General features: G+C 42.5%; 13 protein-coding genes across 13 annotated transcripts; 7 read left to right on the forward strand and 6 right to left on the reverse strand. All coding sequences in view use genetic code 12, as the record gives it.

The window, feature by feature from the left end:
* Positions 1-745: 745 nt before the first annotated feature.
* MDH1 (mitochondrial malate dehydrogenase) lies at positions 746-2,009 on the reverse strand. Its single transcript, XM_001387902.1, has one exon. The coding sequence runs from the start codon at positions 1,988-1,990 to the stop codon at positions 992-994; it is 999 nt and encodes a 332-aa protein (XP_001387939.2). The 5' UTR covers positions 1,991-2,009; the 3' UTR covers positions 746-991.
* A 610-nt stretch (positions 2,010-2,619) lies between these two features.
* Positions 2,620-4,779, forward strand: TFC1 (transcription factor TFIIIC; the record flags this gene model as incomplete). The annotated part of the gene is made up of 2 exons (XM_001387490.1): positions 2,620-4,554; positions 4,615-4,779. Exons 1-2 carry the CDS (start codon positions 2,986-2,988, stop codon positions 4,777-4,779), a joined length of 1,734 nt encoding a protein of 577 aa, XP_001387527.2. The 5' UTR covers positions 2,620-2,985.
* Positions 4,780-5,087: 308 nt separating this feature from the next.
* On the forward strand, positions 5,088-5,366 carry PICST_51616 (predicted protein; the record flags this gene model as incomplete). The annotated part of the gene is made up of 1 exon (XM_001387491.1): positions 5,088-5,366. The coding sequence occupies one exon, from the start codon at positions 5,088-5,090 to the stop codon at positions 5,364-5,366; it is 279 nt and encodes a 92-aa protein (XP_001387528.1).
* Positions 5,367-5,717: 351 nt separating this feature from the next.
* Positions 5,718-6,356, reverse strand: PICST_51082 (predicted protein; the record flags this gene model as incomplete). The annotated part of the gene is made up of 1 exon (XM_001387903.1): positions 5,718-6,356. A coding segment is annotated over one exon (639 nt), but the record flags the coding sequence as incomplete, so codon positions are not given.
* Positions 6,357-6,891: 535 nt separating this feature from the next.
* SUL3 (putative sulfate transporter) lies at positions 6,892-9,267 on the reverse strand (the record flags this gene model as incomplete). Its single annotated transcript, XM_001387904.1, has 2 exons — positions 6,892-7,447; positions 7,478-9,267. The coding sequence occupies 2 exons, from the start codon at positions 9,265-9,267 to the stop codon at positions 6,892-6,894; spliced, it is 2,346 nt and encodes a 781-aa protein (XP_001387941.2).
* A 754-nt stretch (positions 9,268-10,021) lies between these two features.
* PICST_38898 (predicted protein) lies at positions 10,022-10,903 on the forward strand (the record flags this gene model as incomplete). Its single annotated transcript, XM_001387492.1, has 1 exon — positions 10,022-10,903. The coding sequence occupies one exon, from the start codon at positions 10,022-10,024 to the stop codon at positions 10,901-10,903; it is 882 nt and encodes a 293-aa protein (XP_001387529.2).
* Positions 10,904-13,866: 2,963 nt separating this feature from the next.
* On the forward strand, positions 13,867-15,192 carry PICST_52838 (predicted protein; the record flags this gene model as incomplete). The annotated part of the gene is made up of 2 exons (XM_001387493.1): positions 13,867-13,992; positions 14,026-15,192. The coding sequence occupies 2 exons, from the start codon at positions 13,867-13,869 to the stop codon at positions 15,190-15,192; spliced, it is 1,293 nt and encodes a 430-aa protein (XP_001387530.2).
* Positions 15,193-15,372: 180 nt separating this feature from the next.
* Positions 15,373-16,213, reverse strand: PICST_75094 (predicted protein). Its single transcript, XM_001387905.1, has one exon. It carries the CDS (start codon positions 16,178-16,180, stop codon positions 15,527-15,529), a length of 654 nt encoding a protein of 217 aa, XP_001387942.1. The 5' UTR covers positions 16,181-16,213; the 3' UTR covers positions 15,373-15,526.
* A 472-nt stretch (positions 16,214-16,685) lies between these two features.
* Positions 16,686-19,124, reverse strand: ELP2 (ELongator Protein 2 90kD subunit has WD40 repeats; the record flags this gene model as incomplete). Its single annotated transcript, XM_001387906.1, has 1 exon — positions 16,686-19,124. The coding sequence occupies one exon, from the start codon at positions 19,122-19,124 to the stop codon at positions 16,686-16,688; it is 2,439 nt and encodes an 812-aa protein (XP_001387943.2).
* Positions 19,125-19,599: 475 nt separating this feature from the next.
* Positions 19,600-20,424, forward strand: SRB2 (RNA polymerase II holoenzyme/mediator subunit; the record flags this gene model as incomplete). The annotated part of the gene is made up of 2 exons (XM_001387494.1): positions 19,600-19,610; positions 19,722-20,424. 2 exons carry the CDS (start codon positions 19,600-19,602, stop codon positions 20,422-20,424), a joined length of 714 nt encoding a protein of 237 aa, XP_001387531.1.
* Positions 20,425-21,026: 602 nt separating this feature from the next.
* On the forward strand, positions 21,027-23,324 carry HCA4 (ATP-dependent RNA helicase DBP4 (Helicase CA4) (Helicase UF1); the record flags this gene model as incomplete). Its single annotated transcript, XM_001387495.1, has 1 exon — positions 21,027-23,324. One exon carries the CDS (start codon positions 21,027-21,029, stop codon positions 23,322-23,324), a length of 2,298 nt encoding a protein of 765 aa, XP_001387532.2.
* Positions 23,325-23,470: 146 nt separating this feature from the next.
* On the reverse strand, positions 23,471-24,778 carry RPC53 (RNA polymerase III (C) subunit). Its single transcript, XM_001387907.1, has one exon. The coding sequence runs from the start codon at positions 24,743-24,745 to the stop codon at positions 23,507-23,509; it is 1,239 nt and encodes a 412-aa protein (XP_001387944.2). The 5' UTR covers positions 24,746-24,778; the 3' UTR covers positions 23,471-23,506.
* Positions 24,779-25,027: 249 nt separating this feature from the next.
* SAS10 (SSU processome component SAS10) lies at positions 25,028-26,734 on the forward strand (the record flags this gene model as incomplete). Its single annotated transcript, XM_001387496.1, has 1 exon — positions 25,028-26,734. One exon carries the CDS (start codon positions 25,028-25,030, stop codon positions 26,732-26,734), a length of 1,707 nt encoding a protein of 568 aa, XP_001387533.2.
* Positions 26,735-26,771: the final 37 nt, after the last annotated feature.

Genomic DNA, 26,771 nt, shown 5'->3' on the forward strand with positions numbered 1-26,771 from the left:
CGCACAAATTGCCGGAAACAGCCAAACTATACTGAAGAAACGGCCTGCAACACACCGACCCCACGGCGAAGATGGCTGCCGACTACAAGGTCTAAGGAATAAGTATATGGCCCATTTCCAACTGCCTGGCGGTCGGATATAGCTTTGATAAAGAAATCATACCCTCGGTTTGATTGGTTGAAAAAGAAACGACCAATCGCGTGCAGAATTTCGCAACCACTTTTAAAAAAGACAGCACCGTTGCAAATTTTGCCGATTCTGGATAGGTTTCCATGTGCAGTAAGTCCGAATCCTCGTTGTGTGCACACCACTCACAGAGCTTTTCCTACTGGCATCAGATCAGAACGGCCTTTGGCTTTCTTGACCCGAGACTGGCTGCTACTTCAATTGGACGAGAATACAAAAGGTTTATTTGAGCTAAATATCTGAAATTGAGCAAGTGAACAATTATCGCCGTTTCTATTCATTTACTCAGACCTATTGTTGGGAGCTATTGATTAGTGCCATTGATTATTTTGTGAGGCTATTATATAAAAAGTGGAAATCCGCCCCACAATTCCAAATCGGGCGGAATTTTTCACAGGTTCACAGAAATGGAATCTATGGATATTGAAAAATCTTACCGTTAATACTATGACTATTTCACGACTCGGACCCCATATATAAAGACGTGTAGAAAGCTTGTGCTGGTTTAGCCTGGTAGTACTGTACTGAATGTGAGGCTTATATGAAGATTGGGTAGAGCAGACAGTTTTCTCTCCTTCTTCCTCGGCTAGAAGTGTGATCTATGAGATCAATTTGATCTCAACTTCTCTGGACTATGGCTTGTACTTGCTTGAAAGTATTGTATTAAATCGAGCAGAATAGACTCAATTGAGTTAAAATTAACAATCTAATTTGATCAATACTGCTTGACAAACTACTCTACAATCGCTTTTTCATACTCATTCATTCATAGATGAGACATAACGTATATACATCAGCACTCTACTTATGGGTTCTGCTTGACGAATTCAACACCCTTCTTGATGTTCAGGATCAAGGTCTCCTTAGCGGTCTTGACCAATTCTTCTTCGTGGTTGGACAATTCGCCCAATGGGTGGACGGTCTTGACACCTTCAACGCCCAAGGTGACCTTGGAAGAGAAGAATTCAACACCTTCACTCTTGAACAATGGGGAGTCGACGAAAGATGGCTCAATGACATCCTTTTCGCCGGACAAACCGTCAAGAACAGCACCGGCAAATCTAGCACCAGCCTGGGCCATAGACAAAGTGGCAGAACCAGCACCATCCTTGGCTTGGACGACTTCGTCACCACCGAATTGGATTCTGTGGATCAATGCATCTCTAGTTTCAGTGTCCAAGTCCTTGTGGTTGGTTTGAGACAAAAGTGGCACAATGGTGATACCGGAGTGACCACCGACAACGGTGACCTTTTCGTTGACAGGGTTGGTTCCGGCAATTTCGGAAACAAATCTAGAGGCTCTCAACACGTCCAAAGTGGTTACACCGAAAAGCTTCTTTGGGTTGTAAACGCCCTTGGACTTGAATACTTCAGCCACAATTGGGACAGTGGAGTTGACTGGGTTGGAGATAACAAGAACAGCAGCGTTAGGAGCGTTCTCAGCAGCAGCCTTGGCCAAGTCTCTGACAATGGAGGCGTTGGTGTTGAACAAGTCGTCTCTAGTCATACCTGGCTTTCTTGGGACACCGGCTGGGATGACAATGACGTCAGCACCGGTCAAGGCTTCGGCCAATTGGTCTGGGTTGTAGCCCTTGACGGTAGAGTTGGTTGGCACGTGTGAAACGTCAGCAGCCACACCTGGAGCACCTCTCAAGTCGTACAAGGCCAAGTCGGTGACCTTGTGGTTCAACTTCAACAAGAGGGAAAGAGGTTGACCGATACCACCACCGGCACCCAAGACGGCGACCTTGTGTGCGTTGGCAGCAGTAGAAGAGAATGATCTGGTAGCGATTTTAGAGAGCATTGCTGGAGTAGTGGAGAATAATTCCTAAGCTGGAAAAGAATCAGCAAAAAATGTCTGATTTTGAAAAATTGGGGATGGTCTTTGTTTTATACCGAGCAGTCTGGCCACAGTGAACGCATGAGGACGACTCCAGACTTTTCACAGTGGATGCGGACTCTGTCCGAGTCGCACTGGCCAATGGGAGGGGGTTGTTTCCTGCAGAATGGATGAGGAGGTGTGACAAATGTCAGGTGTCATAGCGTTTCGTCCAAGACGAAGGAGATTAGTGTCAGAGGATCAGTGTGGGGTGCAGGACTGGAACCTCCGGATCGCCGAGTGTCCGAAACCTGGACCGATGAGGGAATAAGAGGTATGAGTTGTTCAGTAATTGGAAAGGGAATTGAAGCGGAAATCATGGAAGTGATGGATGCTGTAGGGCTTATGCGGAATATCTGGAATATTGGAGTTTTGTTTGTGGTTTTTATGAGATTTGGACCTTTTTGTAGAGCAATGAGAGATGAAAAGTGAGCTACGTAGTCTGTAGCTTAAGAAATCTAAAGACAAGATGTCAGATATCACAAGATGAATTTGGTCAATGGGCCTATAGAAGAAGGGAATGAAAACAGTTGTCGCCGAAGTTGTTCCCTTTCAATGTAGAAGTTTGTACTTAGAATGGGTTAGAATGGGTAAGTCTATAGAGAATCTTCATGGTGCACGGCTACAATATTGCCAGAGAAACGTCCACAATAAAAGAAAGCAACACTAAGATTATCAATCCCAATTCTATTCTAACGAGACGTATTCTTCTGAGGTTCGTTGTCTACTTCCAATTGCCGTATCACACTTGTCTTTCGCTTTCTCATTCTCTGCTATTTCTCTATTGCTGTCTCTTTCGCACCCAATCTTTCAGATTCGCACCCACGCGAAACAACAAATAATAATAATATTGAAAATTCCACAACATAAATAAATCCATTAGCTGGACAACATCAGCATCAACAGCATCAACAAACAACATGTCTCATGAAAAACTAGCGGAGAAACACTCTATGGATATACCGCACGTGACGGCCGTAGAACTCCCCCTTGTAGTGCGCAATGTAGATAAAGCAATCGCCATGATAGGTGGAAAGCGTCACATCTCCGAAGTCATCAACAGTCCAGACAAACTGTCCAACCTCAACAACCACACCACTGTGGAAAACACGCTCGAGCTCCGGTTGCGAAATGACCCGTTCCACCACCCTGTCCAATCGCTGTACAATACTAGCGAGAAGATCTTGCTCAAGGTGTCAGTGCCAAAGAAGGCGCTTCCCCCAGACTACGCTTCCAATCCAGACAAGTACTCTGTACAACAGCTAGTAGAAATCAACAATAACAACAAGCAAACCCCAAAACACCGCGTAAATCCAGTAGCCATCATCGACAAAACTTATCTGTTTAAGTCTATTGCCGATTTCCAGATCTCAACCAAGCACAATGAAACTGTCCAGGAGTTCAACAAAAGCATACTTAACTCAAACCAGTATCAGACAGTGAAAAGCTACTTTGACAAACACAATTCGTTCACAGGCATTTCAGACTACAAGGACTCGGGTCTGTACTCCCTTAATATTGACCACCAGTTGCCTCCTCCACCGATTTTATCACCTATTAGATTTCCATTCGATTACAGGTACCAGAAGAATCCGTTCACCACAGCAGTTAAGGATGCGAAGTCAGGCGAAGTCAAGATGCTCTCGACAAAAGGCTCGGTCAAGTTGTATACGAAAATGATAGACTACAACACTAACGAGGTTCCACAGCTGCCGGCCCTGGAACTCGTAGACAATCTAGACCTGTTAGTTAAGAGGCAGCTTTCAGTTAATAGCTCAGAATACTCGCTTCTCCAGTGTATCCAGTGGTTGAAGAGCATATTTGAGATAAAGCCCATCTGGCTCCGGAAGCAATTGGAAGATATCGCGTCTGACGATTTGCGTAGATTCATCAAACAGGCTCTCCCGTATGTAACGTATATCTACAAGTCGGGTCCGTGGCGATTCTGTAACGTCAAGTTTGGAGTTGATCCGAAGAGCAGCACCTCATACTGGATCTACCAGAGCGAGTACTTCCGGATCCCTGGGTTGAAGTTTGTGAGGTCCAAGCTAGCTTCGCGTAGAGTAGTACCCAACACGGTCGTAGAATCCAACAAACACGCCAAAAAGGGTCTGAATGCTGTTGAAGTCGAAGTGTCCGAGTTTCTCTTCTTCAACGGTGTTACTTTGCCATCTACTGTAACATACCAAATAGGCGATATACTAGACTTGGACATTACCACCATCGTTGAAGACCACCAGAAGTACTTTGGAAGCTCCTTTTTGCGTGAAACTCCTGATTTCCAGGACGGTTGGATCAACAGACAGACAATGGAGGTGATTCGCAGAATTATCCGCTACAAACTTAACAGAATCGTCAAGGAAGAACCAATAGACCAGAATAAAATCTACAAGATAATGAACGCAGATTATGTCCTGAATGATGAGCATATGGAGCCAGACGACGACGATACAACTGCAGTGAAAATAGAAGAAGACTTGGACACAGGAGTAGGTGACGACGAAGAAGACGAAGTATTGGCCGAAGAGGAAGATGTATTGGCTGAAGAGGAAGAAGATCAGGACCAAGAAGAGGTAAAAGATGAAAATGGAGAGACGGAAGAAGACGAGGCCAGCTTGATGAACAAACTCAACCATTTGAACCAGGAGTCTTCCAGTGGACTAGCGGAACTTGTAGGCTTTATCAAGCAAGACTCGATAGAGAAGGAGCCTTAATTAGGCTTAAATATGCTAATACGATCCGTACAATGTACATGCTTTTACGATGGCTCAAATTCCTAGCTAATACCATAGACTCATTCACATGAGCTACACTCACATGAACTTCTCTACTTGTAGCCCTTCATGGTAGTCCTGTAACCTGACTTTGGCTTGCCCAAGTCTTCACTATGGGTGAGCCAAACTCCTAGATACACACTCAGGACCTATATACAGTACGGAACATAACCACCAACAAACACGTATATGAAAACGAAATACTAGTAAATTTTCAATATCTCTTTTCATCTACAACCATAGACACAATGACCAAGGCCACTGAAGCTGGATTGACTTTATTTGCCGTGACGGCAGTATATTTTGCCTTATATAGTGGAGTTATTCCCACTGGACAAAAGATCCATGATGAGATTCTCCCATACTTGCCATGGTGGGCCCTAGTGACTTTTGGATCCTATGCTTTGGCCACTTTGGGCTGGGGTGTTTTCACTTTCAAAGACAAGGAAGACAAGTACAAGGAGTTGTTGGTTCAAATTGACGAGGCCAAGAAGTTCTACAAGTCCAAGGGTCTTGACTTGGATTAGATAGAATGTCAATTGAGAAATGAATTGAATGCGAAATGAGAATGAGTTAGATAGTTGTGTTTCACTTCAGTTCATCACTGTATATTACAAGAGTACGGGCTCTATCCAACAAATAAATATATAAGTTATATGTATGGTACCGTTGTGAACGACACCCGAATGCATGATAAATATTAAAGAAGTTTGTAGCCATCTGAGAGTAGACATAGAATGAGAAGATTACACAGAAATGACAAAATGGCTATGACAATTGACAATTGACAAAATGACAAAATGACAAAATGACAAGAAAGGCAACATGACAATGGCTTCACAATTTTACCTTTCAAACATCTAATAGAAACTACAACTCTACGCAGAAGCTGTTTGTTCTGATTTACGTGCTTCTCTCTCTGCTTTCCTTACCTTCAAGAGTCTCTCTGTTTCAGCAAAGACACGAATGGCCACAGGCACACCCTGCCAGCTTTCGTCTTCAGCGTCTTGCGGCTCTTTACTTTCATCCATGTCTGTCAGAATCAGCAGCTGTGATAACGGGTAGTTTTCAGATTTAAGGTACTTCAATGGGGCATGGAAATTATCGGGCCACCTTCCTCCTGCAAGCACTAATTTTTCAGCAGCAAGCTTACGTTTCTGGTTCCAATCCTTGACATCGTCGTTGAATAGCTCCCACACACAGTTGATACAGCCACTCATACAGCAATTATCAGGCTCTATGGGTCTTTCTGGCACAGTAACACCTGCGATAACTTTAGGTTCTCCTCGAAGAAGTCTACTAGAGGAACGAGGAGCTTCTCCTTTGATTCTGTTTCCAAAAACTCTTGCAATTTTCTCTTCTCGTGTAAGCTCATGTAAATTGTAGTTGCCTTCAAAAGTAGTTTTTGAAGTTTTCTTGAGTTCTTGATAGTCCAGTGCTGACATCATACTGGCTTCTATGGGGTGCGAAGGGTGCGATGGAGTTCTGAGCACCAAGTCGTAAAACGCATATTGCTTGGTTTTGGCAGCACGAGTTTTAGCGAGCTGCACATTGTCGGTGATAAAACGTTTTTGGCAAAGCCGTAAACTCATCTTTTACAGTAATTGTGAATGTTGTTTTTATAACCTTGTGATATTTTGTGAAAATGATAGTGAATCTTTGTAGTGAAAAACAAGAGATCTCAGGTTTGAATTCCAGTGCGATAAAAGAATGTAAAAAACTGACTGAAGAATCCAATGAAACCACAGACAAATAGCGAGATTTTGTCCGGAGCTTTACCACCCTTTATATTTCCGGTAGCAGGACTCTGAATGACAAATAAGATGAGCTTAGAGTCTAGACTGAAATTGATTTGACTTCAAGGTCATTAATAGCGAGCATGTCGCAGAATCTTATCGGAGATGTCGTCCGGGATGGATCCGAAAGAAGCAATTCACGACATTTTGCATCCAAATTTTCAAGTCCTTTTGTTAACCCACTAGCTGTCTTCACCCAATCATTGTCATTATTATTTTACTTGAACTCTAATTTTCATATATATAACACGCGAGTCTATACATTTTGTAAGTCGATCGACTTGAGCGCCTGGTCGATACTGAGAAAAAATCCGTCACCCATACCTGACAAAGACACAGGATACGAAAATTCAAGCAGCGACATGTTGGTAAGGGAATTGTTGCTTCGAGTCACACTATAGCTATGGTAACTGCCATTAATCATCTCAGTAATCCCCGACATCCGAAACTTATCTCTCACCACTGCATCTGCCGGAACTCGTGAGAAGCACACATTAATTTTATCCTCTTGGGTATACTTTCTCACAACTTCGTAGAGTACTTGGGTAGCAGACGAGTCGATAGAGTTCATTCCCTTGCAATCGAAGATGATGAATTTGATGGTATTGTTATTGAAGTCTCTTCTTGTGGGTTGCGAGGGATGCACCAACAATGTTCCGTATTTTTCGATTCGACTAAGTTTGCTTTTCAAGTTGCTGACATTAGCAAAGTTCAAAGGTTCAGGGATTTTTATGAGAAGAACCCCTTCAATCTGCTCAATTTCATCCACAAGGGCAGAATACTTATCGGTACTGCTGGTGTGGAAGTCGGGACTCATGTTTGCTGTCAAGTTTTCTACTGACATATTCGGTGAATTCACTGTGCTTCCAACAGATTCGTCAAATGCCGCAAAGCTTTCTTCTATCAAAGTATCAGCATTTCTGAATACGTTGGTGTTAGGTACTCTACCCATAATTTGTATCCTCGATCGGCTGCTGTGTTTTATAACTCTTGCGATGGCAACCAATACCCCTAGTGTCAAGCCCGCTTGAGCACTCCAGAATACTGTAGTCAACATGACGAGAAAAAATACTGTGAGCTCATCGTAGCCTCGGATGTTCCAGAAGAATTGAAGATCGTGTGGGACCTCTTGCAAAACGGTAATACCAATTATTGTCGTTGTTAATGCCAATACACACTCAGGAAGAAAGCGAATAAGCGGCAAGAGATATGAAATGGTCAATAAAGTTACTGCGGCCATAATGAGACCTGCCATAGGTGTAGTTGCACCAGCTAACAAATTGATTTTGGATCTTCCAAAGGCACCAAAGGAAGGCATACCACTAACCAAACTGACAACAAGATTAGTTGAACCCAAGGCTATCAACTCACGGTTGGATGAAACATTGTAGTTGTACTTTGCTCCCAATGCTTTGGTTGCAGTGGTGGAGTCGAAGTAGCCCAATATGGTGCACAAAAATGCAGCGTGGAAAGTATGTTTGTACAATGCCAATTTGCTGACATCGATAGGATTGATGATATGTAAAGATGCTGAAGAGCCGCTAGCAATATCACCAACGATGTCGACTCCTTGCAAGTCCCAACGATAGTACCGACAAAGAATAGTTGTGATCACGACCATCAACATTAGTTCCGGAAAGTACACAGCCAGTTTAAAATTATGTTTACTGACTAGAATGCCCTTTACATATCTTACAGCAAGAACAATAGCGAGAGTGATACCTGAAATGCAAGCTGAAAGAACATGTGTTTTGCGCCAGTTGCGAACTACAAACATGACCTTATCGACGTTGGTGAGATGAGGCTGAGTCTTAGATAACTCGAGCATGCCCAACTCTGAGCTAAACTCATTTATGATCATAATAAAGCCCATGGCAGCAATGAATCCCTTGAGAAGGGCTCTACTAAGAACATTATCTAAGTAACCAAAACGAAGAAACCCAGCTCCAAGAAGCACAGCACTTAGAGAAAATGACATCGCAGATGACAACTCTAACTGAGTAAACGACTCAAAGAGGCCAGCATGGCGGATCTGCTCTATGACCTGGCCATATATAATAGCTGAAGACGGCGATGGTCCGACGACTAGAACTGGAACACAGCCAAAAATGGCATAAACCGTGGCTCCTGCAATTATTGAGTAGAGACCAGTCACAGGCGGTAAATGGGCTAGTGAGGTAGCTATAGACATTACAAGAGGCATCTGAAAAGATGCCAACGAGAGTCCGGCAAGGGTGTCTCCAAGCAAACTGTTTTTGGCATCGTAGTTGGGCAACCAATTAAGGATCGGCAAATAGTAAGCGACGTAGGCTTTGAAATCAAAGTCGGAACTGGCGTTTTTGAAGACATTGAACCGAGCAATGGACGAAGAGTCATCGCTGTTATTGGCTCCATAGCCAGCGTTGTTTATATTGCTATTGCTGTTCGAATTGGCATTGAGGTAGGAATCAACTATGGGATCATTAACGGTGTTCAACGATTTGTAGCTGCGCACAGATTGCGACGAAGGAATAGAAAAAAGTGGTGGTCTGGATGGAAGTCGAGAAGCTGTTGGCCCAGACTCTAGTCGGATAGCTGGAACTGGAGATGAGTTCGCATTACGGAGTAGCCGTGTAGTTTCGTCTGGGTTCATCTATTACTGAATATGGTGTGACAAATGAAAATATACTGGAGAAGTAGAGTTCTAAAAAAAGTCTGAAAAATCACAGACTGAAAATCTAAGAATAAAATGCAAACTGAAAATGCAGACTGAAAAGGCTAAATTAAATCAAGTCTAGAAAATATTATTGCAAATCAACTTAAATCTCGAAGACTGGGAACACAGTAGGAAATGATGCGCGTAGTCAAGAAATATTGAGAAAAGGCGGGGGTGTCGCGGGCGACATCCTTCTTTTTCCATAATGTCGCAATATCTGGACTTAGAGACAAAGTCATGGTCAAGATACAATGCTCGATTCAAGCTAATAAATAAGGAAATCCAGCATGACTCTGCTGCAGCAGAGCTTAGGAAGATCTAAAAGTTCCTTGAAAACAAGTGGAATAAAGTTTTTCCGTTCGTTCAATAGAATTAGTTTCAGAAGTATGCAAATTATCAATAGTCTTCAATCCAAAGCACCCAGGAAGCAGTAAAGATTAGTAACGAAGCCAATGGATAAATTACGATATATATACTATTCTTTGACACGGCCATGGTCTTCGAAAGACACTGTTATTCATATCTTCTAGTTTCTGAAATGTGGTAGCGCACACCGTCCTCGAATTTATCTGCACTCCGCCCCGTATACATCAACAGATTGAAATCTGAAGTAAAGAACAGATGGTGGCCAACAGTCTTTAGCCAATTGGAGCCAAACCTTCTTTGTTTACCTCCGTTGCATTCATTCAAAATGTCGTATGATGACAAATTCGATTCGTCATTGGATTTATTGAGAAGATTGGATCCCAGGACCATTCTGGCCAATCTCAATAGTGTCTGTAGTCTTATTCAGAATGGCTCGGACGATAACGAAGAAGTAGTCCAGGACTTGCTTTCATCCGTAGACACTCCGTTGCAGGTGAGAAAATGCGTACAGTCGGGAAAGCTGTATCTTTGCTGCGACTATAACAGAGACGGAGATAGTTATAGATCTCCCTGGTCCAACAAATACTATCCTCTGCCAAATGGAGATGATGATATACCTCCTCCATATCCGCTGGATTTGTTGAGACAGTTGGAATTAAAGGCCAATGATAGTTTTGATGTGTACCGGGACTTGTACTATGAAGGCTCGGGTATAAGCTCCGTGTATCTCTGGGACTCGGCGGAAGACGACGAGCCCGATTCATTGACTGATGGGTTTGCTGGTGTCGTATTGTTCAAGAAGGAAACCGATGATGGATCGGGCAAATGGGACTCTATCCATGTGTTTGAGGTTGTTCCAGTATCTGCTAACAGCTTCTCGTACAAATTGACCAGTACGGTGATACTTGATTTGCAGAACAAACAAACTTCCTCGTTGTCCTTGTCAGGCAATTTGACCAGACAGTTGGAAACGTCGGCCACAGCTGAATTGGACAGTGGTTTGAATCTTGAAACGAATCACTTGATCCAATTGGGGCAATTGGTCGAAAAGTCGGAGTACAATATCAGAAACTTGTTGCAGGAAGTTTACTTTGACAAGTTGAAAGATATCATGCTTAAGGATTTGAGATCCGTTGGCGAAATCAGCGACAAGAAGTTGGAGGACTTGAGACAGTCGGAGATGATCAAAGGTTTGCAAAGCTTGTAAATCATCAACTTGTAAAACCTGTAGATCAATGACTCATGCTGGCAAATATAGCATGATAGCTGCTATAATCTATATTTCTACTATAGTCTACGTTATGTTACACATTTTCAATAAATAATCGTCATTACACATAAGTCTCGTCTAATAATGATAAAAACTAATCATTGGTACCTTAATTGATTACTCATGGATCTTCGCTTGAGATCAAGCTTCGCTAGATGCGGGGAGCCTCTTGGTGATGTTCAGATTTTTAATACTATTGCTGGACTTCTCTAGAATTTCCTCAAGGTCGCTATTATTCAAGCTATCGTTCACCAGAGGTACTTCGTTTAACGTTGCACTGTCGCTGTTTGTAGGAGTCGAGGTTATTGTTTCTTTGGTGGCTTCGTTTAAGCTGTCTTCGTTCAAGTTGCTCAAATTTAAGTTGTCTTCGTTTATGCTGTGTTCATGTAAACTGTCTTCGTTTAAACTAACTGTCGAACCTGTTTCCAAGTTGTAGATCGGGGCGAAATCTGTTGTCTGGTGTTTCGCCTGGGATGAAAGGGAGGACGAGGAGTGATTATTCAGTCTTAAATCTTCTTCCGCCAATGATGATAGAACGTTGGTCTTGACGTCGTTAACGAACGACCAAATAGAAGACGATACGGTTTGCAACACTTCCTCTGAACTACGTTTGAACGCGTACTTTTCAGATTCGTTACCATTAGCACTGTTGAGAGAAACTGTTGGAATCAACTGTTCATAGTTAGCATTCTTAGTAGACTTAGCTCTTAACGGAGAAGAAGCGGAGCCTACACTGGTGATAGAGTCTTCTGAATTACGCGGCTTATGCGTAGAAGTTACAGCTCCTACGCCAGAATCTCTTGATGAGTTCGCAAGTGACTTCTCAAATTCGTTCTGTAACATAGTATCAAACTGTTGTAGCAAAGTCAAAGGCTTGGAGAGATTGTTCCAGAGCTTGGAACTCTTGGAGTCTTCCGCAACAGGCTGTGATGACCCAGTCGAATCTCTGATAGGAGACAAAGTTGGATGCGAAGAAGATGAAAGAGTTCTTCTACGGGCTCTGCTTCTCGTACTGGCTATAGCTTCGTCTCTAGGGTTACTATTCTTTCTTTGTCTGTTCTTAACCAACTCAGCCGTATTATATGACGTATTGGAGCCAGCACCACTGAGCTCTTTGTAAAGTGATCGTTGGATGATCTCCCGGAGCTTATGAACCTCCTTTTCTTGTTTGTCTAGCTTGGAGTTCAAGTTGGCGATGCTGTCTTTTATCTCTACAATAGTCATTTCCTTAAGTGCTAGTAATCGCAACTGGTCATCAATGTCGAGCCCTACAAGTTGCTCGACCAGAGGCAATGGCACATCATAGCGCATGTCTTCTCCCGACGGTGTACCATGTAATTGGGGCCCGGAATGCTGGTTGACGGTGGTTGCCGAGGGATATGTGAAAGCAGGAGGATGCGACGAGGACGGCGTTTCAGCCGTGCTAAAGCTCAGATGGGCCGAGTTTGACCGTTGATGTGTATCATAGTTCGATGGTGTTGGTGTAGTCTGGACAGCCATCGGAGAAACGGCGAGATTCATCGAAATTCCCTTGTTCCGTAGCGAACTGGATCTGGTGGGAGGTCTAGAACTCGGCTTAGAGCCAGAATGTCGTACATTCCCTGACAGTAAATTGCCCAGAGACTGGCTCAGGAGGTTTAGCACCTTAGTTGGAGATGGCGTGCCAACGTTCAAGGTGATCCGATGGTGGGGGAGGACGGGAGAGGTCGTTGGTTCAGACATGGACTAAGATTTTCATTTGAAAAATTGCGAGAAGTGGAGGGAAAGGGTCCAAAAAAATCGGGAGATGCTCGTGACAGGTCAATAAGTCGTTGGACAGACACAACTAGAGTAGAATTTCACAAGTTTTTCGCAAAAAAAGCTCTCTCAATTGTAGAGCTTCTACAAAGAATTCTACATACTTTTATCTACTCAATATTTATCAATAATGTATTTGAGATTACCCTCTTTGGGAGAGCGCGAAATGCAGGAATGAAATACAGGGCAAGCGAACGGAACCCGATAAGTGGACATAACCGTTTTTATCCCAGATGTCCTGTGATAGAAGGAATGGTATAGAATCGCGGTAGTTACGTGTTGCTGTATGTTTCTATTGTGGTTGCTATGGCTCGCTGGTATTTTGGTGTATTTTAGTAAACTGCTATTGTATGCGAAACCTCCTCCACCATGGCTATTTCCAAGAATGGTGGCTGAGCGTAGGAAACTCAAAAATAGCACTAGACCAGAAGCCGTATCTTCTCACCATTCTTTCCAGCTTCAACACGACTAGCGAATCTAGAGATGCCCTGTCTTTCCATCCAGGGGCCACCAGCTATCAGGGATTCTACCAGAGAATTGTATGGTATATGCAGGACACTTGGGTCAGAAGAATTATGGGGTATTCATTTTTCATGAATTTTGTTCAAATAGCGTATTATTGATATCAAACAAATGGGAACGGGTTACAGAATTGATTTGGACATCTTTGTAGTCAACAGAAAACTCATGTGGCCAGAAAATAGCAGGTTTAAGTCTAGCATTTTTCAAGGTTTTCACGTGACCGCATCCTAGCATCCTCGGCTGCGAATCTCGTATATAGCCACACAGAATATATTCTTCCGTACCGTAAATATGTATAAAATCGTATGAAAACTGGCTGGTCTGGTAGTTGAGTGTATATTGTACCAATGAATAAATATGGCTAAGTATTTTTATCGTATTAAGCCTGTTAATCTCCAGTCTTCCACTCAAAGTTCTCTCCTCTTCCCCAGAGTCGCGTTGTGAAATTTAAGCACAGGCTGATAATTTTCTTGTTATCGTACATTTTTTCTATACAGAATTATCTTGAAATGTACTGATTTTATTCTTCCTTTTGTATTCTCCTACGGTTCATATACCTTTTATTTATTTGTATTTTTGTGATGGCTGAAATCGACCCCTCTGTGTCCAAATGGCTCAAATGGGTCGTGGTTCTTCTTGCGGCTCGGACCCCCAAGCCGCTCCATTGGGCAAGTTTCCTTGCGCTTCATCCTTTGATCAGAAGGACGGTTCTCGATCCACGTCTTCATGAGAAGCTTGAGAGAATTGGACTCAGTGATGCCGAAAGCGAAACAACCCATAGACGTTTACTCAAGCTTTCCAACCTGATCTCGTGCTTGTTGTTGTATGGAGCCACAGCCGAGAACTCATCTATTCCCAAGGACTATGTGCTGATTTTTCTCTGGATCAACTACTACGGAAAACTCAATCCTCCTTCAGCCAAAAACATCGTGGTTTCGCCCAAGTACTCCAAGTACCTCAAGATTGACTCGTATAAGTCGGCAACGTTGAAGAAGTTGTACGAAAACAAGGAGTTCATTGTCTATCCCCTTATCTTTGCTCAGATTCTCTCCAACTACTTGACTCCTACCAAATACAAGTTGAACCAACGGTACCTCTCGCTGCTGATCAAGAAACACATTTTGAACCCGATCTGGATCAACTATTCGTTAGGCGTGAATTCACACTACTTGGACTGGCTGGGCCTCTTGCGTAGCTACCTCTTTCACAACTTTGTGTTGTTCCTGTTGGTAGGCATAACGAGTTTTAAAGACAGATTCTTGGACAAATACTACGAGATAAAGTATGGCATTTTCAACGATAACAGCTCTAAGAGCCTGTTGACCTTAGCAAAGAACTACGTGGCTTATGTTTTCCACAAGGCTAATTCTTTCGCCAACTTCATCTATGCTCCCAACTTGATATCAATATTGCTCATTTCGCTTACCTCTCCTCTCTTGACGTACTTGAGCCATCCTCTGCTTCTGCCCACATCTGTGCAGAGATTCTACGCCAACAACATGAAGTACTTCTTCAAAACATACACCAAGGTGATTGGCTTTATAGCAGCGTACGCAACAATCTTTGCCAACGATGTGGGGTTCATACCAGACACAGGATACGACCACAAGCCTGAAGAGACCGAAAACGTAAGAAAGATTTCCAAGTCGTTCTTAGATGGGTTGTCGCTTTACTTGTTCCGTTTGATATTGTTGTCGAAATGGAGAATCGCTAAGGAGAACCACCCCTACTTCAAGTTCATGAACTTGGCTTCGTGGAGAAAACTTGAAGCTATCATCATGTGCTACGGTGTTTATAAGGTGATGAACCTCAACGATTACATCCATTTCAATAATAAAATCTCCACAGAGGAAGCAGAGAAGTTACAGAATGATCCCACGATAAAGGTGGTCGACATGGTCATGTAGTTATATTTGCGTATAGGTCTGCAGTGAACTGTTCAAACCGTAAAGGAACTGCTAATGCAGTAATATTATTTATTGATAGTTTTCATTCTTCTAAATTGTACAATGTTACCACTGAGTTCAGAGACTTCAAATACTACTTCGTTTTATTCTACATCTTGTTGTACGGTGTTATCATCAGCTGAAATCTTATGGAATAGTGTCTATTCTTTTACTACATCTAAATTGTACAGTTTGACATTTTAAGATAATGAAATTGATAAGGCTGGCTTCAAGATATCTTCAACTTTTCATAAAGATGTCTTTTGCTTTTCATTGTCTACATCTTATCCGCTTCTTAATATCCTCCGGCACCTGGAGCGTTTTCCTTGCCCTTCAACTTGCCCAACAAGTCTTTGAATCTAGACTTGTCTCTGTCTTCGCTCTCTGGCAAGTCGCCAACTTCGCTTACAATCTCGTTGACACGATCCCACAAAGTTCCTCTTTTCAAGAAACCATCTCTCTTCTCCAAATATTCGTCCTGTTCCTTCAAGACTTCCTTCGAATGTTGTTCCTTCTTGATATTATAGTTGTCGTAGAAGTCATCAACAGTTTGTTGGGCCTTAGCGACGATTTCTTGCTTCTTCTTGCTGTTGGCACTTTCTCTTTCGCTGATTTCCAAATCACGACGTTGTTTCCACTCCTTTAACGGAGCCGATTCACCTTCAAACTTGGAGGCAACAGGCTGGGAGAATTCGTAGTCGTCTTCGGCTTCAGAGGCCACAACCGGCACAGCAACTGCAGCACTCTCTTCGACATCGGGGAACTGCTCGTTGAACTCGTTTATTTCATCGTCACTAGCAGCCAACACTTCTCGGTCTTGTTCGGTCTTGAACTCGTCACCAAGAAGCTCCTGCTCACGTGAGAGGAAGTCGGCACCAGCGACGTCGTCTTGTCCAGCGACAATTGAATCGTCATCTACGGATTCTATAGCAGGAAACTTGTCGGCCATGTTGTTATATATTGGGGTAGGAGGTGTTTGATGTGTTTCTAGGGTAAATGTCGTTACAATTAACGATTCTTAAGAATAGTGAATGGTGTTCAATCTGGAAAATGTGAGATTTGTGTTCTGGAGAGGATCAACAAATGTCGCACCGATTCATGAGGCTGTGGAGACATCGGACAGAGCGACATTGCAGCCATATAAGATCTGGGAAGATTATTGAAATACCTCCGCTTCTGATGGATGGTGAGTTTTTAGATTGGTCTATAGGTAGCCAGGGGAAGTTTTCAGATATTTCTATGTGTTTATGTAATTCGTAGTGGTTACTCTTTTTTTGCCCACGTTCAATGCCAAAAAATCTCAGAGCATAATAATCTATATCAGATACAGAAGCTACTGACTACGATAAGAAAGTTACCAAGTCTTCCGTAATATCATATCTAATGTACTTCTCTTACTATTCTACTATCTTTTCGTATGCTTCTTAGTATGATACTTTTCTATATCTTCTACTTTATGCTACTATACTTTCTTCTATACTGTATAACCTCACAGAACAATCATTACTACCCACAGCAAGCTTCAATTGCCCATCATGGATCTTGTTGCTGAAACTCAACTTGGTCACACGATCAGAAGGCGTTAACAAATGGTCTATCTTGGCCACCTCCTTGAACTCGAACGTATTATCGCTCAAATCTACACTGTAGATCGAAATGCCTCCACTCTCCAAACCAATGGCCGCTACCAACTTATTCTTGAATAAACCAATTTTGCAAATGGAAACCGAGGTGATAGCTTCGGCGAGCTTGACAACCGAAACCAACTCTACTTTATCATTGCCAACATTCCATAATTTGATCTGCTTGTCACGAGAACAAGTTATGAAGAACTGACCGTAGCTATTGGCTGGAGCCCATGAGCAGTCCCAGATGATTCTTGTATGTGCCTTAAGATTGAGCTCAACCAAGGCAAATTGGCCTTCACTTTCGTCACTTACTTTCCATAAACTGAACAGTCTATCTCTAGAAACTGCAAGCAAGTACTTCCCATCTGAAGAGAATTCCAAACTGGTGATAGTCAAGTTGTGACCCTCCAACACTTGTTGGCACTGTTGGTAGTCCTTTCGCACATTGAAAACTCTGATTATGGCATGCTTGGCGGAGTTGGACTTACAAGCAGAGGCTATCAACATTCCATTGGGACTAGTGGCACAGCAGGTCAATTCGTAGCCATGGCCATACAACTTCTCGAGCTCGGGGAAGAGTGTATATCTTTGAAGATGGTCTTCGAGAGGAGGACTGGTCAACGTGGCCAAAACATCTTCTTTCTCTTCTGGTACTGCGTTGTTCTCTTCGGCATCTTGCTGTCGTTGTGCATCCTCTCCTGCTTCAAGTTGTTCGTTAGCTGCTTTGTTAGACAAACCTAGAACAGGCAATGAAGCAGCTTCTGGGAGCTGGTTTGACTCTGAAACCACGTCGATGTCACACAAGTTCTTCAAGAGCTTGCTAATGGAGTTTGTCATTTCAAATACTCTGAGTACCTTCTCATCACCACCGGAAACATACTTGGAATCGTTGATGTTATCGATGCAAATCATGTCGTAGCCATGGATCTGAGGTCTGGCAAACTCGTGCCATGTCTTGTGGTTTCTGCCCTGTACCCATGGTGCAAACAATCTGGATGTTTGATCAAGCGATGTTGAGATGAAGTACTCACCGCCTCTAGCCCATATTATATCGGTGATTTCACGGGTAGCTCCAGTGGGGCCATGCACTGCTTCAAAAGATTTTGCCTCCTCACCAAGTTCTCTGTACACTCTAAAAGAACCAGTCTTCCCATTAGCGAGAATGATCTGCTTGTTGGTTCCTTTGTCTACAAACCACAAACAGGACCAAAATCCACCCGAAGCTCCGGTGGCTGTGGAAGCACCTTTAATGGACATCTCTCCCAATCTATTTACGCAAACCCAGATACCAGACTCTACATCCATTTCCCATACCATTAGGGCTGTGTCTGCACTAGAAGAAAGCAACTGCAACTTCCTTTTTGAGCCATTTCCTCGGTAGGAAGGATGCCATTGTAGTCCAGTAACCCAATCGTCATGACCCATGATTAACGCTTCAAAACTGATGGCTCCACGAGATGTTTCGCTCAAGTTGAACTTGTACTGTTTGTTCGATAAGAGTATCAACTTCAGCTCGTCTTCGTCTGAGTCGTCAATGCAGTCGTTGAGCTTGAGTCGCCATAAACGAATATATCTGTCTTGCGACCCGGATGCTAAAATGTAGTTCTTGTTCTTCTCTTCGGTGACAAATTCAAGACATCTGACCCAGTCCTCATGTCCTGTCAAACAGGCTGATTGTGTGAAGTTTTCTACGGCTGCGGAATCAGAAACCACAAAAGTGTATACAAACACGTTGGGGCTGGTGCCTCCTACAGCCAACAAGTAGTTATGTTCTTCATCCACTTGTTCAATGGCTAGTGCTATAGGCAAGAAGTTTGACTTGACCTCGAACTTGTGAGCCAATCCAAACTTCTCTTGTTCGCCTCCGTATGACCAGATGCTAATGTAACCGTCTGAGCAGCCAGTAACAAACAAATTTTGGTTGACTACAGCCAAAGCGGTAATGGAATGATCACTGTCTTTGAAAGCCTGTACTATCTCATAGGATTCCTGACTTCTTCTCCAGATATTGATTTGCAGGTCTTCGCCTACAGATACCAAAAATGGCGAATTGGGTATGAATTTAATACCCGTGATCTCCTTATTGTGCTTCTTTAACGTAGAATAAACACCCTTGCCGTCTTTGGCTAAGGGATTCCATAATGCTATGTTGGTGGAAGCTCCGAAGGCTACAACATCTTCATTTGGATTGTAGTCTGCCACCTGGGACTGTTTGTTGGCGCCAACAAAAATGGCTTCCTGGGTAATTACAGTTGTATGTGACATTACCAGAGGGTTTGACGCGCTTTCCTGCTAAATAGGGCGAATGCTGTCTGTTTTATGGGTTCTTTAAGTGGTTACTAAACTTGACTTTGATGTAGAGATGGTCTTCTCAGAATTTTTCAGACACCATGCAGGAGGTTATATAATTTGTTAAGCATAAAGTATGGAATGAAAATTATGGAGACAAACTGTTTATAACAATAAGAGATTTCACTACAGTAATGATTGTGGGATAATTATGGCTTTTGCTGAAAGACCAAGCCGTTGGATTTTTTCAGTTGCTGATTTCACGGAGAGATTTATCCGTTATCTGTGAGCCTCTTAACTATGGGCTTTTTAACTATGAGAACTTAACTGTGCGCACTCTAATCTGAAAATGGGCTTAACTATGAGAATATCCTAATACGAGCATGGAATATTTGAATCTCCAATTTTTCAACGCTTTCTTCCGTACAATAACACGCTTGTCGCCACCACAATGGTCTCTGCGTATGTATCGCTGCAATTGCAATAGTGCTTCAATCGCGAATCCTATTGTCGAATTTTCGCCTCTTTTTTTATCTATTTTTAATCGTTTATCTCAAATACTAACATTTGCAGCGTATTGCTCATCCAGAAGGCTACACCAGAAACCATTACCCAGTTCCATGACCAGCTTTCGAACGAGTTGCCTACTTTACGTGGCAAGTGGAACTTCAACTTCAAGATCTTCAGAAACAATCCCTACTCGATTCCCCAGGAGTTGGCAGAAACAGCCACAGTAGCCCCAGAGTCCAAATGGCTCTACACGTTATCACCTTCATATTTAAGTGATTCTTCTATCAGTTTGATAAACGGGAAGTCGGTGGGTGTGTTCACCAACTTGATAAAGGAAGAGGCAGGCGAACACGGTCACAGCGTCGAATTGAGTATACCCAATTCCCATTTACACAAGGGAGCAACCACAGACTTGAACGATCCGTTCGATTTTTTCGTCGCTCAGAAGCTCCAAAGTTTATGGACACAACGTCAGTTGATAAGAGGTGACGGCGGGCGTATTTATGAGTTGGAAAACGGAAACTTGACTATAAGAACATCCAACGTCTTTTTACACGGTAACTTCAGAGGCTTATTGGTGCAAATAGAAATCAACCAAAACTTATGCAACGTTGATGACGTCTCCAGTTTCGCTTCGACATTTGAAACAATAAGAAATAAGTACGGAATTCCAGCCGGGGACCTTTCCTGTGAGGTCTTGGACCCGAAGCGTCTCGATACTTATGCTGATTTGATCTATCAGTACTCGAAGATCCTCAACTTCTGATATTCTTCTATTTCACGATTCTTGGATAAAGGAGTAATCTAAAATACTTAATTCTTCTTCTATCCGCTAGTTCTAAAGTGCAGCTCACAGAATCTACAGAATCTACAGGTCTTGGAAGTATTCGAATCTTCTATAACTTCAATTGTATCTGCGTATCTCAAAACAAAATTGCAAAGCCCAGGAAAAATTCTACACTAATGGAATACATCCCAGTGATGAAGCCTCTTCCAGTGATACATGATTTCCATTTTCATCACTTCATTTCTTGTACACTATTTAAGTATTGCTTACCGTAGATGCTCCATTCTTAATTAATTATGTATTATTTGTCTGTTTGTATAAAAAAGTCACTTGAAATTTGGAAATTGATTTTTGTTCGTTTTGCTTACGTAGCTGAGCTTAAGAAATACCTCTTGAGTCCAAATTCGGCTCTTTGCTTATTCGGTATAGTCTGTATCGCTAAACGATTGCAAAATCTTTATTATAGTTCCTGCACATAAAATACATTTTTTGGCATAGGAGATGAGGTTCAATACTTAACTTTAGTAGACCATGAAAAAGTTCACAGAATTCTGATCAGAACCAGAAATATTAGTGTGAAGATGGCCAAACCTCGTCGAAACAATAAGAACAAGAAGGGCCAGTCGAGATCTCAAGCCCGTGAAAAAGAAGAGGCCGAGTTGCTCAAATTGCAAGAGAGAATAGACCAATATGATCCTGCGGTAGATGAAAAATCTATATCTCAGTTCAGCGACTTGCCCATTACCCAGGAAACTCTCCGTGGACTCAACGAGTCCAGTTTCATGTCACTCACAGATATTCAGAAGAAGACAATACCTATAGCTTTGAAGGGAGAAGATCTTATGGGGACAGCCAGAACTGGCTCTGGTAAAACTTTGGCATTCTTGATTCCTGTGGTGGAGTCTTTAATAAGAAACAAGATCACTGAGCACGATGGTCTTGCTGCTTTGATTGTTTCTCCTACCAGAGAGCTTGCGGTCCAGACTTTTGAGGTTTTGACGAAAATCGGCAAGTACAACACTTTCTCAGCCGGTTTAGTTACTGGAGGAAAGGATGTCCAGTACGAGAAGGAAAGAGTTTCACGTATGAATATTCTTGTAGGTACACCAGGTAGAATTTCTCAACATCTTAACGAGGCTGTAGGAATGGAAACATCCAATTTGCAGGTGTTGGTGTTAGACGAAGCTGACAGATGTTTGGATATGGGATTCAAGAAACAGATAGATAACATTGTGGGCCATTTACCTCCTACTAGACAAACCCTTTTGTTCTCCGCTACAGTTTCTGATAGTGTTAAGGACTTAGCCAGATTATCTTTGACAAATCCTAAAAGAATCGGAGTATCATCTGACCAGGATGTCTCTGCTACACCTGAATCCTTGGATCAGTACTATATCAGAATTCCTTTGGATGAGAAGCTAGATGTGCTTTGGTCTTTCATTAAGTCGCATTTGAAGAGTAAGATATTGGTGTTTTTTTCTTCATCAAAGCAGGTTCAATACGCTTATGAGACGTTCCGTACTTTGCAGCCCGGTATCTCTTTGTTAAAGTTGTATGGCCGACACAAGCAGACATCTCGTCTTGAAACCACCGTAAAATTCACACAGGCTCAGTATGCCTGTCTTTTCGCTACTGACATCGTAGCCAGAGGTTTGGACTTTCCGGCCATAGACTGGGTTGTGCAAGTAGATTGTCCTGAAGATGCGGTCACTTATGTCCATAGAGTGGGACGTGCTGCTCGTTTCGGACGCCAAGGTAAGTCTCTCTTGATGTTGCTACCATCAGAAGAAGAAGGTATGTTGAAGCGCTTGGAGAACAACAAGATTGAACCCAAGTTCATGAACATTAAGCAGAAGAGCAAGAAGAGCATCAGACCACAATTGCAGTCTTTGTGTTTCAAAGACCCAATGATCAAGAATCTCGGTCAGAGGGCTTTTATCTCGTACTACAAATCGGTGTATATACAGAAAGATAAGGATGTGTTCAAAGTTGAAGAATTGCCATCTGAAAAGTATGCTGCTTCGTTGGGTTTGCCAGGAGCTCCTAAAATCAAGATAAAGGGAGGAAGCTCTAGCAAAGAGAAGAAGAATGCTTCTAGACAACTTGTAGCATTGTCCAAGACTAACGAGGATGGAGAGTCTGTGGAGAATGAAGCTTCTAAAGTTAGAACCAAGTACGACCGTATGTTTGAAAGAAAGAACCAGAACGTTTTGTCTGAACACTACTTGAAGTTAAACGGTAGCCAGACTAAGGAAGATGAAGACGAAGAAGAAGAAGATGACTTCATGTCTGTGAAAAGAAAGGACCACGAGTTAACAGAGGTAGAATTACCTGACTTGACTATTCCAGTTTCGAAGAGACAAGCCAAGAAGGCTCTTTCCAAGAAGTTGTCTATTTCTACTAAAGGCAACCCTACGAAGTTGAAGTTTGATGATGAAGGAGTTGCGCATGCCATTTATGAATTGGAAGACGAAGAAGACTTCATCAAGCGGGGCGATGCCAAAGAGCAGAAGAAGGCATTTGTTTCAAGGGAAACTGAAGTAATGAACGAAGCCGACGAGGAAGACAAGATAATGGCTAAGGAAAAGAGACAAGAAAAGAAGAGGAAAAGAAAGGAAGTGGAAAAAAGAATGAGAGATGAGGAATTACAACTGGGCGACGACGAAGAAACCGTCTACACCCTTGGCGGAGATGTAGACTTAGAAAGAGACATGGAGTACTCTACTGATGAGGAAGAACAGCCACAGAATAAGAAGCCTAAGTGGTTTGAAAATGACAAGCACAACAGGAAGAATCCAGTTAACCATATCGTGGAAATCGACGAGCCAGAAACTTTGGAAGATTTGGAATCTTTGACGGCCAGATTGTTACAGCATTAATACAGCCTTATAGATCAATACAATTGTACTATAGAAAAAGATTTGTTTGTACAGTTTTTTTTTTTTTGAATTTTATCTACGTTGTTCACCTATGCGCTGGATATATTTTAAATGTTTTATTGATCTATATGATATTATGCAATTTTGAAGCCTTCGGTTATATAACCTAAGCTAATGTATTTTTAACTGATAAGCGGTGTGCCAATAATCTTTCCATCAACTTCTCCTAAACGGATTATTCTACCTCTAACCTTCTTACCCTCTTCATCCATCATCTCGACATCTTCAGACTGTTCTTGTTCGTCGAGGTCGATAACTACTAGCTCCTGAAGGAAATTTGTCGCCACACCCTTGGAAACACCAAGGTTGATATTACTGCCAATGTTGATTGTGAATTTGCCCGATTGGTGGATGTTAAGATGACCGATCTGGCCCCTGAGAGTACTGGCGTGAGAAGCAATGTGGGTTCTGCTTTGAGTAGAATCGTCGTTGTTGATCTCCTCGGGTTCTGATTCTGACTTCACAGTTGATTTGCTGGTATATTCAGGCAATACCTTGGGCAATTGCATAGTGATGTACTTTGGTTGTGGCTTGTCTATTTCTTCTGTGTTCTCGTCCACATCTACACTTTCCGTAGTCAACGAACCAAATCTCGACGTCAACATATCCAAGATCTCCTGGTGGTCTGTAATCATCTTGCTGGCCTCTTCGCGGTCAAAAACGTCTACAATCTGTCTGTTTTGCAATTTTGCCTTGTTCTGAAGAATCTGTTCGAGTTTCTCATCGATATGTTCACTCTTTACAGTCGTTTCTCGTGAAGGAATTGTCGATGTTATCCCTGGCGTATTGTCTCTAGTTGTTGTCAGAGACTCGATCTTGATCACCTCCTTGTCTGCGCCTTCTTCTTCGTCTCGTTCTGGTCTGACTGGGAAAAGAACTGTTTCTTCATCTGCAAATCTATACTGCTGTGTCATGTTGATCTTTGTAGGATCGTCCTCTTCTTCATCTGAGTCTAGTCCAGGTGTTGGTGACTTTGTGCGGTCCTTTAGTTTCAAATTCTGGAGGAATTCCGGGGTTGGTGAAACGGAATTGTAACTTCTATCAGCTGTTAAACCCAACTTGGATCCAGAAGCATTACCAATGGACACAGATCCAGATGAAAGTGGTCCCAGCGAGACTAAATGAGTGCCAGCATAGTTGTTGCGGCCACCACGACCACGGCCACCCCTTGCACCACCTCTTCCTCCACGTGCCGAAAGAGATCTGGAGTTGGGTTCTTCTTTGACTTGTATTGGAGCTTCTTTGGCTCTGTCTTCTTTGGATTTTCTGGGAACAACTTTGGGCTTGAACTTGAGTGATGTTTTGGGTCCAGGAGTCGAACCGGGTTTCTTGGAGTTCAACGACTCCAACCTGTTGGACATTATGCTAGGGAGGAGGTTTGTGGAATCTAATCGGTATGAAGATAGAAGAAGACTAATAGCAAGTAGTTGTACATTCAATACAAAGTTGATTTTTCGGTTCACAAATTTCACTAAATATTTCAGATCTACGGAACTTTTTTTCGCGCGCATCTCATCACGTGCCGAAAAATGTTTCTGGCGATGAGGTTGAATAGTTTTGAATAATTGTAAATGCTATTCGAGACTTAACGGTTTATATTTGGATATTCTATACTCTTTCATTCTTAGTAGATAATTGTTCCCATGGCTAGGAATAGACGTCAGAATCAGAGGCTGAGACCGTCTGAAGAAGTCGATCTTGACGAAGTTGACACCTTTGATGCCAACCAGGAAAAGATTCTTCTTGAATCAGCTGGAGAGTACGCACCCAGAGGCCGCGATGAGTTTGACGATGACATTTCTGAGGAAGAAGTATTAGGAAATGTCAGTGACGACAGTGATGATGACAAAGAAGATTCAGGTAAAGATTCGGACGAAATCGGATCTGAGGAAGATGATGAAGATGAAGAAGACTATGAAGAAAGAGGATGGGGAGGGAAGAAGAATTACTATGGCGGAGATGAAGCTAGCGACGACGAAGATGCCAAGCAGATGACTGAGGAGGCTATGAAGCAGCAGAAGAAATACTTGACCGAGTTGGCTATGGACGACTTTGTAGATGAAGACATGATGGAAGACTGGAAGAAGTCAGAAGAACAAGAACAAGCACATGCTACTGGGGCAACCAGATTGATAATAAATGAAGGCGCTGTAGATCATCTTGATGAAGAAGACAGACTTAAATTGTTACACCAGTCGTTTCCTGAGTTTGTGCCGCTTGTTAAAGAATTGCATATGTTGAAGCCTCGTTTGGCTGGGCTTCATTCCTTAATGGAATCCTCAAAAGGAAACCAGTTGATTGAAGTTAAATGTGTTGCACTTGCTGCTTATTTGGCCGCCATAACATCGTATTTTGCCATCTTCGTAGACAACTTGAAGAGCGGTGGAGCTTTTACGTCGATGAAGGAGAATTCTGTGATGGAAACCATCTTGTCATCGCGAGAAGTATGGAGACAAGCGAACGAGTTGCCTGAAGATGCAGAAGCAGAAATTGTAAATGTGGAAGAATATGAAGACGATGTCAATGAGATTGATATAGACGAAGTTTCTGAAGAAGAAGATAGTGACGAAGAAGACAGTGATGATAATGAGAATGAAGAATTCGTAGATGCACAGGAACATCCAGACGAACTTGACATAGACATATCATCGAAGAGAACTATTAAGAGAGTCGTTAAGAAGACTATTGGAGACTTCACAGAAGCAGCAACTCCTGAAGATGTAGATGCAGAAGAGAAACAACGTCGTAAGCGTACTTTACGTTTCTACACTTCTAAGATTGACCAGGCTGCTGCTAAGAACAACGAGCGTTACTCAGGTGATGCAGATTTACCATACAGAGAAAGATTGTTTGAAAGACAACAACGTTTAATAGAAGAAGCACGTAAGAAGGGTTTGGGTCAGGATAAGAACCTGTTGGGTGCTGACTTGGACGACAACGACTTCAATTCAGACGATGAGAGACTAGCAAATGAAATCAACGACGGTGAAGACGATGCATACTACCAGGCTCTCAAGGAAGGAAAGCAGAATAAGAAGGATTCTCGTCGTAGAGCTCATGAAGAAGCTGTTAAAGCTGCTAAAGAAGGTAAATTGGCAGAAGTCCAAGAGTCAATGGGTGAAGATGGGAAGAGAGCCATCAACTACCAGATCCTCAAGAATAAAGGTCTTACTCCACACAGAAAGAAGGAGTACAGAAACTCCAGAGTCAAGAAGAGAAAGCAGTACGAAAAGGCACAAAAGAAGCTCAAGTCTGTCAGACAAGTATACGATGCCAGCAACAGGGGTCCTTATGGTGGAGAAAAGACTGGTATCAAGAAAGGGTTATCCAGATCCGTCAAGTTGGTATGATTCTGTGTATTTACTAATGTATATAATGTATAGAGAA

The sequence above is a fragment of the Scheffersomyces stipitis genome, chromosome 1 (genome assembly GCF_000209165.1).
Source record: "Scheffersomyces stipitis CBS 6054 chromosome 1, whole genome shotgun sequence".
NCBI lineage: Eukaryota > Fungi > Ascomycota > Pichiomycetes > Serinales > Debaryomycetaceae > Scheffersomyces > Scheffersomyces stipitis.